Source organism: Salmo salar, chromosome ssa29 (genome assembly GCF_905237065.1).
Source record: "Salmo salar chromosome ssa29, Ssal_v3.1, whole genome shotgun sequence".
In the NCBI taxonomy this organism is placed as follows: domain Eukaryota; kingdom Metazoa; phylum Chordata; class Actinopteri; order Salmoniformes; family Salmonidae; genus Salmo; species Salmo salar.
This window is the reverse complement of record NC_059470.1, coordinates 33,193,516-33,210,007: the sequence shown is the minus strand read 5'-3', so window position 1 is coordinate 33,210,007 and position 16,492 is coordinate 33,193,516. Positions and strand designations below refer to the sequence as shown.

Below are 16,492 nucleotides of genomic sequence, written 5' to 3'. Positions count from 1 at the left end.
CCAAAACGCCCCAACGACTGTCTAAAATGCCACAAATCGCCCCAACGATTGTGTGAAACGGCCCAGCGACGTCTGAAACGCCCCAACGACTGTCTGAAACGCCCCAGCGACTGTCTGAAACGCCCCAGCGACTGTCTGAAACGCCCAGCGACTGTCTGAAATGCCCCAGCGACTGTCTGAAATGCCCCAAAACGCCCCAGCGACGGTCTGAAATGCCGCAGCGACTGTCTGAAACGCCCCAACGACTGTCTGAAATGCCGCAAATCGCCCCAACGATTGTGTGAAACGCCCCAGCGACCGTCTGAAACGCCCCAGCGACTGTCTGAAACGCCCCAGCGACTGTCTGAAACGCCCCAACGACAGTCTGAAACACCCCAACGACTGTCTAAAATGCCCCAACGACTGTCTGAAACGTCCCAACGACTGTCTGAAACGTCCCAACGACTGTCTGAAACGTCCCAACGACTGTCTGAAACGCCCCAACGACTGTCTGAAATACCCCAAAATGCCCCAACGACTGTCTGAAACGCCCCAACGACTGTCTGAAACACCCCAACGACTGTCTGAAACACCCCAACGACTGTCTGAAACACCCCAACGACTGTCTGAAACGCCCCAACGACTGTCTGAAATCCCCCAAAATGCCCCAACGACTGTCTGAAACGCCCCAACGACTGTCTGAAACGCCCCAACGACTGTCTGAAACGCCCAAACGACTCTCTGCAACGCCCCAACGACTGTCTGAAACGTCCCAACGACTGTCTGAAACGCCCCAACGACTGTCTGAAACGCCCCAACCATTGTCTGAAATACCCCAAAATTTCCCAACGACTGTCTGAAACGCCCCAACGACTGTCTGAAACGCCCCAATGATTGTCTGAAACTCCCCAAACGCCCAACGACTGTCTAAAATGCCGCAAATCGCCCCAACGATTGTGTGAAACGCCCCAGCAACTGTCTGATATGCCCCAACGACGGTCTGAAACGCCCCAGCGACTGTCTGAAACGCCCCAGCGACTGTCTGAAACGCCCCAGCGACTGTCTGAAACGCCCCAAAACGCCCCAGCGACTGTCTGAAACGCCCCAACGACTGTCTGAAACGCCCCAACGACTGTCTGAAACGCCCAAACGACTGTCTGAAACGCCCCAACGACTGCCTGAAACGCCCCAAAGACAGTCTGAAACGCCCCAACGACTGTCTGAAACGCCCCAAAACAACCCAACGACTGTCTGAAACGCCCCAACAACTGTCTGAAACGCCCCAACGACTGTCTGAAACGCCCCAAAATGCCCCAACGACTGTCTGAAACACCCCAACGACTGTCTGAAACTCCCCAACGACTGTCTGAAACGCCCCAAAACGCCCCAATGACTGTCTGAAACGCCCCAAAACGCCCCCAACGACTGTCTAAAATGCCACAAATCGCCCCAACGATTGTGTGAAACGGCCCAGCGACGGTCTGAAACGCCCCAACGACGGTCTGAAACGCCCCAGCGACTGTCTGAAACGCCCCAGCGACTGTCTGAAACGCCCCAGCGACTGTCTGAAACGCCCCAGCGACTGTCTGAAATGCCCCAAAACGCCCCAGCGACGGTCTGAAATGCCGCAGCGACTGTCTGAAACGCCCCAGCGACTGTCTGAAATGCCGCAAATCGCCCCAACGATTGTGTGAAACGCCCCAGCGACCGTCTGAAACGCCCCAGCGACTGTCTGAAACGCCCCAGCGACTGTCTGAAACGCCCCAACGACAGTCTGAAACACCCCAACGACTGTCTAAAATGCCCCAACGACTGTCTGAAACGTCCCAACGACTGTCTGAAACGTCCCAACGACTGTCTGAAACGTCCCAACGACTGTCTGAAACGCCCCAACGACTGTCTGAAACGCCCCAACGACTGTCTGAAATACCCCAAAATGCCCCAACGACTGTCTGAAACGCCCCAACGACTGTCTGAAACACCCCAACGACTGTCTGAAACACCCCAACGACTGTCTGAAACGCCCCAACGACTGTCTGAAATCCCCCAAAATGCCCCAACGACTGTCTGAAACGCCCCAACGACTGTCTGAAACGCCCCAACGATTGTCTGAAACGCCCCAAAACGCCCCAACGACTGTCTGAAACGCCCCAAAGATTGTCTGAAACGCCCCAAAACGCCCCAACAACTGTCTGAAATGCCCCAACGACTGTCTGAAACGCCCCAACGACTGTCTGAATCGCCCCAACGACTGTCTGAATCGCCCCAACGACTGTCTGGAATGCCCCAACGATTGTCTGAAACACCCCAAAACGCCCCAGCGACGGTCTGAAACGCCCCAGCGACTGTGTGAAACACCCCAGCGACTGTCTGAAATGCCCCAAAATGCCCCAGCGACAGTCTGAAACGCCCCAGCGACGGTCTGAAACGCCCCAGCGACGGTCTGAAACGCCCCAGCGACTGTCTGAAATGCCCCAAAACGCCCCAGCGACTGTCTGAAACGCCCCAACGACTGTCTGAAACACCCCAACGACTGTCTGAAACGCCCCAACGACTGCCTGAAATGCCCCAAAGACAGTCTGAAACTCCCCAACGACTGTCGGAAACGCCCAAAATGCCCCAACAACTGTCTAAAATGCCGCAACACGACCTAACAACTGTCTGAAACGTCCCAACCACTGTCTGAAACGCCCCAACCACTGTCTGAAACTCCCCAACGACAGTCTGAAACGCACCAACGACTGTCTGATAAACCCCAACGACTGTCTGAAACGCCCCAACGACTGTCTGAAACGCCCCAACGACTGTCTGAAATTCCCCAACGATTGTCTGAAACGCCCCAAAACGCCCCAACGACTGTCTGAAACGCCCCAACGACTGTCTGAAACGCCCCAACGACTGTCTGAAACACTCCAACGACTGTCTGAAACGCCCCAACGACTGTCTGAAACGCCCCAACGACTGTCTGAAACGCCCCAACGACTGTCTGAATCGCCCCAACGACTGTCTGAAACGCCCCAACGATTGTCTGAAACGCCCCAAAACGCCCCAACGACTGTCTGAAACGCCCCAATGACTGTCTGAAACGCCCCAAAGACTGTCTGAAACGCCCCAACACACCCCAACGACTGTCTGAAACTTCCCAACTACTGTCTGAAATGCCCCAAAACACCCCAACGACTGTCTGAAACGCCCCAAAACTCCCCAACGACTGTCTGAAACGCCCCAACGACTGTCTGAAACGCCCCAAGGACTGTCTGAAACGCCCCAAATGTCCCAGCAACTGTCTGAAATGCCCCAAAACGCCCCAACAACTGTCTGAAACGCCCAAACGAATTTCTAAAATGCCCCAAAACTCCCCAACGACTGTCTGAAACGCCCCAACGACTGTCTGAAACTCCCCAACGACAGTCTGAAACGCACCAACGACTGTCTGATAAACCCCAACGACTGTCTGAAACGCCCCAACGACTGTCTGAAACGCCCCAACGACTGTCTGAAATTCCCCAACGATTGTCTGAAACGCCCCAAAACGCCCCAACGACTGTCTGAAACGCCCCAACGACTGTCTGAAACGCCCCAACGACTGTCTGAAACACTCCAACGACTGTCTGAAACGCCCCAACGACTGTCTGAAACGCCCCAACGACTGTCTGAAACGCCCCAACGACTGTCTGAATCGCCCCAACGACTGTCTGAAACGCCCCAACGATTGTCTGAAACGCCCCAAAACGCCCCAACGACTGTCTGAAACGCCCCAAAGACTGTCTGAAACGCCCCAACACACCCCAACGACTGTCTGAAACTTCCCAACTACTGTCTGAAATGCCCCAAAACACCCCAACGACTGTCTGAAACGCCCCAAAACTCCCCAACGACTGTCTGAAACGCCCCAACGACTGTCTGAAACGCCCCAAGGACTGTCTGAAACGCCCCAAAACGCCCCAGCAACTGTCTGAAATGCCCCAAAACGCCCCAACAACTGTCTGAAACGCCCAAACGAATTTCTAAAATGCCCCAAAACTCCCCAACGACTCTCTGAAACGCCCCAACGACTGTCTGAAACTCCCCAACGACTGTCTGAAACGCCCCAACGACTGTCTGATAAACCCCAACGACTGTCTGAAACGCCCCAACGACTGTCTGAAACGCCCCAAGGACTGTCTGAACGCCCCAAGGACTGTCTGAAACGCCCGAAAACGCCCCAACAACTGTCTGAAATGCCCCAAAACGCCCCAACAACTGTCTGAAACGCCCAAACGAATTTCTAAAATGCCCCAAAACTCCCCAACAACTGTGTGAAACGCCCCAACGACTGTCTGATACGCCACAAAACGCCCCAACGACTGTCTGAACGCCCCAATGACTGTCTGATACGCCCCAAAACGCCCCAACGACTGTCTGAAATGCACCAGCGACTGTCTGATACGCCCCAAAACTCCCCAACGACTGTCTGAAACGCCCCAAAACGCCCCAACGACTGTCTGAAACGTCCCAAAACGCCCCAAAGACTGTCTGAAACACCCCAAAACGCCCCAACGACTGTCTGAAACGCCCCAATGTCTGTCTGAAACGCCCCAATGACTGTCTGAAACGCCCCAACGACTGTCTGAAACGCCCCAAAACGCCCCAACGACTGTGTAAAACGCCGCAAATCACTCCAACGATTGAGTGAAACGCCCCAGCGACTGTCTGAAACGCCCCAGCGACTGTCTGAAACGCCCCAGCGACTGTCTGAAATGCCCCAAAACGCCCCAGCGACGGTCTGAAACGCCCCAGCGACTGTCTGAAATGCACCAGCGACTGTCTGAAACGCCCCAACGACTGTCTGAAACGCCCCAAAACGCCCCAGCGACTGTCTGAAACGTCCTAAAACGCCCCAAAGACTGTCTGAAACGCCCCAAAGACTGTCTGAAATGCCCCAAAGACTGTCTGAAATGCCCCAAAGAATGTCTGAAATGCCCCAGCGACGGTCTGAATCGCCCCAGCGACGGTCTGAAACACCCCAACGACTGTCTGAAACGCCCCAACTACTGTCTGAAACTCCCCAAAGTCTGTCTGAAACACCCCAAAGACAGCAATTGGAAGGGAATGGCTGGTTTAACTGGTTCTCTTTTATTTCACGGGTTGTCATCTCTCTCTCCTCCTCCCTCTCTACTTCTCTCTCCCTGGCGCTTGCCTCCCTCTCTCTCTTCCCCAGCCTCTCTCTTTGTCTATCTGTCTTTCTCTCCTTTTCTGCCTCTCCCGTACACTCTCATTCTCTCTCCCTCTCTGCAACGCGAAGTGTTCAACAGTTATCAGCCTATCTGCAGCAGCATTAGCAATTCTAATAGCAGTGTTCTGATTTGATCCTTTCAGAGTGATGAAAGGGAATTTTACTCAAAGGAGGATAGGAAGTCTGTAAGGACAAGGCATGATGATAGGAGAGAGAATATGATGATAGAACTATCTCTGTTGCAACAGGCATAGATTAAATACGGGATAACTTGCAGATAATACATGTACTGTACAATTGGAATGTCTTATGCAGCACTATCTCATCCCCAGCCGCCTCTCTCTCTCTCTGTGGGTAGCAATTGAGCCTTAGTTATGAGCTTAGTACAATGCATATATTGGTTTTAAGGAGACAGAGTAGACTAGTCTCATCTATGTTGGTTTAAGGAGAGACAGTAGGCTCGTCTCATCTATATTGGTTTAAGTAGAGAGAGTAGACTAGTCTCATCTATGTTGGTTTAAGGAGAGACAGTAGGCTCGTCTCATCTATATTGGTTTTAAGGAGACAGAGTAGACTAGTCTCATCTATGTTGGTTTAAGGAGAGACAGTAGGCTCGTCTCATCTATATTGGTTTAAGTAGAGAGAGTAGACTAGTCTCATCTATATTGGTTTGAGAGAGAGAGTAGACTAGTCTCATCTATATTGGTTTAAGTAGAGAGAGTAGACTAGTCTCATCTATATTGGTTTAAGTAGAGACAGTAGACTAGTCTCATCTATATTGGTTTGAGAGAGAGAGTAGACTAGTCTCATCTATGTTGGTTTAAGGAGAGACAGTAGATTAGTCTCATCTATATTGGTTTAAGGACACAGTCTAGTCTTATAGCAGCACAGTCTTTTGGGAAGGTACCTAGTAGCTGGCACCGGTGTAACTAGGAGGCCAGCAGGGGATGACCAGGTACAGAAGGGTTGTGTGTGTGTGTGTTTTTTCTGTTAATGGAGGAATGCTTCTGTGTCTGTATCTCTCTCTCTGTGTCCCCTTGTCCTCCCTGTGCACCACCCCAGCAGCTGCCACCCCACCACCACACCAACCCAGCAGCTGCCACCAGGCCAGATAGGATGACATGACCTTCCCTTGTAATGAAAAGGCTCTGACAAATCACAGTCTGTTTCTCACTGAGGGAGAGTAAGGGAGGTGGGGGGGGGGGCTACAGTCCATGGTCTGTGTGTGTGTGTGTGTGTGTGTGTGTGTGTGTGTGTGTGTGTGTGTGTGTGTGTGTGTGTGTGTGTGTGTGTGTGTGTGTGTGTGTGTGTGTGTGTGTGTGTGTGTGTGCTATGCTCCACATGGGGTATTTTCGTCCAGAGCTTGGATCTTGACAAACCCACCCGCGCCCTCAGTCACACAAACCCACCCACGCCCTCAGTCACACAAACCCACCCGCGCCCTCAGTCACACAAACCCACCCGCGCCCTCAGTCACACAAACCCACCCGCGCCCTCAGTCACACAAACCCACCCGCACCCTCAGTCACACAAACCCTGCTGTTTATGGTCCAGCAGATGAACTGATCCGTTGTATTTTCTCACTTTGAGCTAGACTGTCACTTTCCAGCCTACATTGCATTGGGTAGAGAAAGGGATTCCCTTGGCAGAGACAGAAGAGCGGGCTGTGGTTGGCTGCACTCCAGCTGTTTCACAAATCTAATAAGGATAAAAACGAGAAGTGTCCCTCTTTCCCCTGTTTGCGGTCTCAGTGATTTTCAAAAGTGATGATAGGAGTGAACAGTGGAGGATCTGTACTGGGAACATTTTGAAGTGGATCATTTGACTTGTATGTGTGACTCACTCCACCTGTATGAAACCCACTGCTGTGATTGGCTTCACATCACCCATTTCACATCACACTGGCTTCTCTCGCTCTCTTTCCCCACCCCCTTTAGCTCCCTCTGTAATCAAATAGTCCTCATCCTCTCTCTGCCCCTGCTTCCACGCCCATGGTTTATGTGGAAGAGTCACTGGTAGGCAGACAGACAGACAAGCAGACAGACACAAAGGCAGACAGACAGAGAGACACACAGGCAGACACACAGGCAGACACACAGGCAGACATACAGGCAGTCATACACACAGGCACCACAGTGTGGAACACCTGCAGTATGGAACACCTACAGTATGGAACACCTGCAGTATGGAACACCTGCACCATAGAACACCTGCAGTATAGAACACCTGCACCATAGAACACCTGCAGTATAGAACACCTGCAGCATAGAACACCTGCACTGTAGAACACCTGCAGTATAGAACACCTGCAGTATAGAACACCTGCACCATAGAACACCTGCAGTATGGAACACCTGCAGTATAGAACACCTCCACCATAGAACACCTGCAGTATAGAACACCTGCAGTATGGAACACCTGCAGTATAGAACACCTGCAGTATAGAACACCTGCAGTATAGAACACCTGCACCATAGAACACCTGCACCATAGAACACCTGCAGTATAGAACACCTGCAGTATGACACACCTGCACCATAGAACACCTGCACCATAGAACACCTGCACCATAGAACACCTGCAGTATAGAACACCTGCACCATAGAACACCTGCAGCATAGAACACCTGCACCATAGAACACCAGCACTATAGAACACCTGCACCATAGAACACCTGCAGTATAGAACACCTGCAGTATAGAACACCTGCACCATAGAACACCTGCAGTATAGAACACCTGCACCATAGAACACCTGCAGTATAGAACACCTGCACCATAGAACACCTGCAGTATAGAACACCTGCACCATAGAACACCTGCACCATAGAACACCTGCACCATAGAACACCTGCAGTATAGAACACCTGCACCATAGAACACCTGCACCATAGAACACCTGCACTATAGAACACCTGCACTATAGAACACCTGCACCATAGAACACCTGCAGTATAGAACACCTGCAGTATAGAACACCTGCACCATAGAACACCTGCACCATAGAACACCTGCACCATAGAACACCTGCAGTATAGAACACCTGCAGTATAGAACACCTGCAGTATAGAACACCTGCACCATAGAACACCTGCAGTATAGAACACCTGCACCATAGAACACCTGCAGTATAGAACACCTGCACCATAGAACACCTGCAGTATAGAACACCTGCACCATAGAACACCTGCAGTATAGAACACCTGCACCAAAGAACACCTGCACCATAGAACACCTGCACCATAGAACACCTGCACCATAGAACACCTGCAGTATAGAACACCTGCACCATAGAACACCTGCACCATAGAACACCTGCACTATAGAACACCTGCACTATAGAACACCTGCACCATAGAACACCTGCAGTATAGAACACCTGCAGTATAGAACACCTGCACCATAGAACACCTGCACCATAGAACACCTGCAGTATAGAACACCTGCACCATAGAACACCTGCACCATAGAACACCTGCAGTATAGAACACCTGCAGTATAGAACACCTGCACCATAGAACACCTGCACCATAGAACACCTGCACCATAGAACACCTGCAGTATAGAACACCTGCAGTATAGAACACCTGCAGTATAGAACACCTGCACTATAGAACACCTGCAGTATAGAACACCTGCACCATAGAACACCTGCAGTATGGAACACCTGCAGTATAGAACACCTGCAGTATAGAACACCTGCAGTATAGAACACCTGCAGTATAGAACACCTGCAGTATAGAACACCTGCAGTATAGAACACCTGCAGTATAGAACACCTGCACCATAGAACACCTGCAGTATAGACACACCTGCACCATAGAACACCTGCAGCATAGAACACCTGCACCAAAGAACACCTGCAGTATAGAACACCTGCACCATAGAACACCTGCAGCATAGAACACCTGCAGCATAGAACACCTGCACTATAGAACACCTGCACCATAGAACACCTGCAGTATAGAACACCTGCAGTATAGAACACCTGCACCATAGAACACCTGCAGTATAGAACACCTGCACCATAGAACACCTGCAGTATAGAACACCTGCACCATAGAACACCTGCACCATAGAACACCTGCACCATAGAACACCTGCAGTATAGAACACCTGCACCATAGAACACCTGCACTATAGAACACCTGCACCATAGAACACCTGCAGTATAGAACACCTGCAGTATAGAACACCTGCACCATAGAACACCTGCACCATAGAACACCTGCACCATAGAACACCTGCACCATAGAACACCTGCAGTATAGAACACCTGCACCATAGAACACCTGCAGTATAGAACACCTGCACCATAGAACACCTGCACCATAGAACACCTGCAGTATAGAACACCTGCAGTATAGAACACCTGCACCATAGAACACCTGCAGTATAGAACACCTGCACTATAGAACACCTGCAGTATAGAACACCTGCAGTATAGAACACCTGCAGTATAGAACACCTGCACCATAGAACACCTGCACCATAGAACACCTGCACCATAGAACACCTGCACCATAGAACACCTGCACCATAGAACACCTGCACTATAGAACACCTGCACTATAGAACACCTGCACTATAGAACACCTGCAGTATAGAACACCTGCACCATAGAACACCTGCACTATAGAACACCTGCAGTATAGAACACCTGCACCATAGAACACCTGCACCATAGAACACCTGCAGTATAGAACACCTGCAGTATAGAACACCTGCAGTATAGAACACCTGCACCATAGAACACCTGCACTATAGAACACCTGCACCATAGAACACCTGCACCATAGAACACCTGCACTATAGAACACCTGCACCATAGAACACCTGCAGTATAGAACACCTGCAGTATAGAACACCTGCACTATAGAACACCTGCAGTATAGAACACCTGCAGTATGGAACACCTGCAGCATAGAACACCTGCAGTATAGAACACCTGCAGTATAGAACACCTGCACCATAGAACACCTGCAGTATAGATCACCTGCAGTATAGAACACCTGCAGTATAGAACACCTGCACCATAGAACACCTGCAGTATAGATCACCTGCAGTATAGATCACCTGCAGTATAGAACACCTGCAGTATAGAACACCTGCACCATAGAACACCTGCAGTATAGAACACCTGCAGTATGGAACACCTGCAGTATGGAACACCTGCACCGTAGAACACCTGCACCATAGAACACCTGCAGTATAGAACACCTGCAGTATAGAACACCTGCAGTATAGAACACCTGCAGTATGGAACACCTGCAGTATGGAACACCTGCAGTATAGAACACCTGCAGTATGGAACACCTGCAGTATGGAACACCTGCAGTATGGAACACCTGCAGTTTGGAACACCTGCAGTATGGAACACCTGCAGTATAGAACACCTGCAGTATGGAACACCTGCAGTTTGGAACACCTGCAGTATGGAACACCTGCAGTATGGAACACCTGCAGTATAGAACACCCGCAGTATGGAACACCTGCACCATAGAACACCTGCAGTATGGAACACCTGCAGTTTGGAACACCTGCACCATAGAACACCTGCAGTATGGAACACCTGCAGTATGGAACACCTGCAGTATAGAACACCTGCAGTATAGAACACCTGCAGTATAGAACACCTGCAGTATAGAACACCTGCAGTTTGGAACACCTGCAGTATAGAACACCTGCAGTATGGAACACCTGCAGTATAGAACACCTGCAGTATAGAACACCTGCACCATAGAACACCTGCAGTATGGAACACCTGCAGTTTGGAACACCTGCACCATAGAACACCTGCAGTTTGGAACACCTGCAGTATGGAACACCTGCAGTATGGAACACCTGCAGTATAGAACACCTGCAGTATAGAACACCTGCAGTATAGAACACCTGCAGTATAGAACACCTGCAGTATAGAACACCTGCACCATAGAACACCTGCAGTATAGAACACCTGCAGTATAGAACACCTGCAGTATAGAACACCTGCAGTATAGAACACCTGCACCATAGAACACCTGCAGTATAGAACACCTGCACCATAGAACACCTGCACCATAGAACACCTGCAGTATAGAACACCTGCAGTATAGAACACCTGCAGTTTGGAACACCTGCAGTATAGAACACCTGCAGTATAGAACACCTGCAGTATAGAACACCTGCAGTTTGGAACACCTGCAGTATGGAACACCTGCAGTATAGAACACCTGCACCATAGAACACCTGCAGTATAGAACACCTGCAGTATAGAACACCTGCAGTATAGAACACCTGCACCATAGAACACCTGCAGTATAGAACACCTGCAGTATAGAACACCTGCACTATAGAACACCTGCAGTATAGAACACCTCCACCATAGAACACCTGCAGTATAGAACACCTGCAGTATAGAACACCTGCAGTTTGGAACACCTGCAGTATAGAACACCTGCAGTTTGGAACACCTGCAGTATGGAACACCTGCAGTATGGAACACCTGCAGTATAGAACACCTGCAGTATGGAACACCTGCAGTATAGAACACCTGCAGTATGGAACACCTGCAGTATAGAACACCTGCAGTATAGAACACCTGCAGTATGGAACACCTGCAGTATAGAACACCTGCACCATAGAACACCTGCACCATAGAACACCTGCACTATAGAACACCTGCACTATAGAACACCTGCACCATAGAACACCTGCAGTATAGAACACCTGCAGTATAGAACACCTGCACGCCTGCACATAGAACACCTGCAGTATAGAACACCTGCACCATAGAACACCTGCACCATAGAACACCTGCAGTATAGAACACCTGCACCATAGAACACCTGCACTATAGAACACCTGCACCATAGAACACCTGCAGTATAGAACACCTGCAGTATAGAACACCTGCACCATAGAACACCTGCACCATAGAACACCTGCAGTATAGAACACCTGCACCATAGAACACCTGCACCATAGAACACCTGCAGTATAGAACACCTGCACCATAGAACACCTGCACTATAGAACACCTGCACTATAGAACACCTGCAGTATAGAACACCTGCACCATAGAACACCTGCACCATAGAACACCTGCACCATAGAACACCTGCACCATAGAACACCTGCAGTATAGAACACCTGCAGTATAGAACACCTGCAGTATAGAACACCTGCAGTATAGAACACCTGCAGTATAGAACACCTGCAGTATGGAACACCTGCACCATAGAACACCTGCAGTATAGATCACCTGCAGTATAGAACACCTGCAGTATAGAACACCTGCACCATAGAACACCTGCAGTATGGAACACCTGCAGTATAGAACACCTGCAGTATGGAACACCTGCAGTATAGAACACCTGCAGTATGGAACACCTGCACCATAGAACACCTGCAGTATAGATCACCTGCAGTATAGAACACCTGCAGTATAGAACACCTGCAGTATGGAACACCTGCAGTTTGGAACAACTGCACCATATAACACCTGCAGTATAGAACACCTGCACCATAGAACACCTGCAGTATAGATCACCTGCAGTATAGAACACCTGCAGTATAGAACACCTGCACCATAGAAAACCTGCAGTATAGAACACCTGCACCATAGAACACCTGCAGTATGGAACACCTGCAGTATGGAACACCTGCAGTATGGAACACCTGCAGTATAGAACACCTGCAGTATAGAACACCTGCAGTATGGAACACCTGCAGTATAGAACACCTGCAGTATAGAACACCTGCAGTATAGAACACCTGCACCATAGAACACCTGCAGTATAGAACACCTGCAGTATAGAACACCTGCAGTATAGAACACCTGCAGTATAGAACACCTGCAGTATAGAACACCTGCAGTATAGAACACCTGCAGTATGGAACACCTGCAGTATAGAACACCTGCAGTATAGAACACCAGCAGTATGGAACACCTGCAGTATAGAACACCTGCAGTATAGATCACCTCCACCATAGAACACATGCAGTATAGAACACCTGCAGTTTGGAACACCTGCAGTATAGAACACCTGCAGTATAGAACACCTGCAGTATAGAACACCTGCAGTTTGGAACGCCTGCAGTATGGAACACCTGCAGTATAGAACACCTGCAGTATAGAACACCTGCAGTATAGAACACCTGCAGTATGGAACACCTGCAGTATAGAACACCTGCAGTATGGAATACCTGCAGTATGGAACACCTGCAGTATGGAACACCTGCAGTATGGAACACCTGCAGTATGGAACACCTGCAGTATGGAATACCTGCAGTATAGAACACCTGCAGTATGGAATACCTGCAGTATGGAATACCTGCAGTATGGAACACCTGCAGTATGGAACACCTGCAGTATAGAACACCTGCAGTATGGATCACCTGCAGTATAGAACACCTGCAGTATAGAACACCTGTTTCAGTTCATCTCAAAAGTTGCCTGCCCCAAACCCTGTGTACTATAATTGCTTTCCTTTAGCCTGTTAGATTGGATAGTCTAGTGTTCTTGACCTCATTAAATTTTGACTGTCATTAAGATCTCTCAATGAATAACACCACCCAGTATCCATTATTAAGACCAGTCTCGGTGAAAAACACCACACAGTATCCATCATTAAGACCAGTCTCAATGAATAACACCACCCAGTATCCATTATTAAGACCAGTCTCAGTGAAAAACACCACCCAGTATCCATTATTAAGACCAGTCTCATTGGAAAATACTACCCAGTCATTAGACCAGTCTTACACTCCTTCCATTATTACCAGTCTCAGTGAAAAACACCACCCAGTATCCATTATTAAGACCAGTCTCAGTGAAAAACACCACCCAGTATCCATTATTAAGACCAGTCTCAGTGGAAAATACTACCCAGTATCCATCATTAAGACCAGTCTCAGTGAAAAACACTACACAGTATCCATTATTAAGACCAGTCTCAGTGAAAAACACCACCCAGTATCTATCATTAAGACCAGTCTCAGTGAAAAACAAAATCCCAGTATTTATTTACATCCCTGTTTCCACAGATATTCAATAACAGGAAGTCTGAAGCAATTTTGACAATTCATTTGAATTAAGAAAGAGAGGAGTTTTTATTGAGGTTGTTTTGTGGTGCAGAGAAATATGTTAAATGTTTAGGGCTGTACAGTACAACAAAGCAAACACTGGGAACTGTACATCACAGTAGGCTGCTGAAGGGGATGACAGCTTGTAATAATGGCTGGAACAGCATAAATGGAATGTCATCAAACACTTGGAAACCATAGAAACCATGTGTTTCATGTATTTGATACTATTCCATTCATTCCGCTCCAGTCATAACCATGAGCCTGTTCTCCCCAATTAAGGTTCCACCAATCTCCTCTGGTACATACCTACCTACCTAGCACGTACCTATCTACCTACCTACGTACGTAAGTACGCACCTAGTACCATACCTACGTATGTAATTACATACATACACATCACAAGAGGCTGCTGAAGGGAAGACAGCTCATCATAATGGCTGGAATGGAGTAAATGGAATAATATCAAACACATGGAAATATATTTGATGTATTTAATACCATTCCACAGATTCCTCTCCAGCCATTACCACAAGCCCATCCTACCCAATTAAGGTTCCAACAGCCGCCTGTGATACACATTTGCACTCCTACTGAAACGCAAAATTATTAAAACCCAAAACAAATACCTTTAAGTTATACAACCTATCTTGTCTCATCTTCCAAGCTTTGCAAATAAAAATTGCAACCAGGAATAATTATGTTCTGAATAGCCATTCAAGTCTTTCTTCATCAGTGCTCCAGAATAGTTCTGGTTTCTGTTGTTGCATTTTTTCAAACAAGGTCACTCTTAAATCATCATATAAAAGGACAGTCAAATAAAAAGTGCAGTTCATTCTCTATCTCCCCTAAATCACAGACAGTACATAGCCGCTCATCTTCAACGATGACATTGAACATACCTACTTCAATAGCCAGAGGCAGTATCTCGGTTCTCAACAAGGACCTTTGATTTGTTGTTAGGTGACATGTGACATAGAGTTCTGGATCATAGCTGTTTTTCATCTAGTTGTAAGTTCTGTGTTTTTGTTTTAGCCATATATCAGTTGACCCATTTTGTCTTTGTAGGTTAAGGGTTAACTTGTGTTAGATTGACATTGCCTCGTAACTGGTATCTAAATATGTTTTCTAGATCATCTTCCTTAAATATGTAATTGAGTTCCTTTGTCCAGGGGTAGTTGTGTGTTTTATCCCAGTTGAAATAGTATTTGTTATTCTGTCCTCTTGCATATTGATAAGACGGTTCCATAAACATTTGACCATTCTGCCTTATTTCACCGGGCTCCCATCTCATGTCTCCTTGAATAGCAAGGCTTGGGGAAAGCTTATGCACTCCAAGGGAACATCTTATGGCTCTGTTTTGACTAGAGTTAGCTGTTTGTAGAATGAAACAATGTAAAGTATGTACCACGGGAGGCTGTTGAGGGGAGGAATTGCATCAAACACATAGAAATGGAAACCATGTGTTTGATGTATCTGATACCATTCCACCCCTTCCTCTCCAGCCATTAGAACGAGCCCGTCTTCCCCAGGTGCCACCAACCTCCTGTGGTATGTACTAGTATGGGCATTGGGATGTAGTGTAGCCAGAGAGACGGTCCTCTTCCTCACCACGGGCCTTCTGTTGTTTCCAGGTACAAGCCTGACGATGACCCTGATGACCCGAGCACAGACCTTCCCCAGCTTCCTCTCTGGAAAGACAGAAGAAGAGCAGTCCTCACAGCGCCAGGAAGAGGCACTATCCCCCTCCAGTGGCTACGGCTCAAACTGCAGCCAGGTGACGCTCCAATGACAAGTACCTTCAGAACAAAACTGGACATTCCAACACTTTAGAAAGCCTGTAGAAATATGTATAGGAACATGTATGATATCATTTTATCTTAATATATTATGATGATAGTGTTAATTGTAGACAGGTACATTATATATATATATATATATATATATATATATATATATATATATATATATATATATATATATAGATATATATAGATATATATATATATATATATAGATATCTATATCTATATATATATATATCTATATCTATATCTATATTATATATATATATATATATATATACTTATGAAAGGATTATTGGGGGACACCTGCTGGATCCCGTTCATTAGGGAGATCTGTTCTACCTTTCTGTAATGTTTGTGGCCGTTTCAGTCTGTTCACCTGCAACAAGCACCACATCCTTCCATTTGAAAATGGTCTGCTTGTTCAA

The 16,492-nt window shown here is 47.9% G+C and overlaps 1 protein-coding gene across 1 annotated transcript in view; it reads left to right on the top strand.

The window, feature by feature from the left end:
- LOC106590619 (docking protein 6) overlaps positions 1 to 16,171 on the top strand; it is a 213,928-nt gene extending 197,757 nt beyond the window's left edge. Inside the window, exon 8 of the mRNA XM_045711018.1 lies at positions 15,894 to 16,171. Within this exon, the coding sequence (XP_045566974.1) occupies positions 15,894 to 16,051 (158 nt within the window). The 3' untranslated portion in view covers positions 16,052 to 16,171. The remainder of the gene's footprint in view (positions 1 to 15,893) is intronic.
- The last annotated feature ends 321 nt before the right edge of the window (positions 16,172 to 16,492 follow it).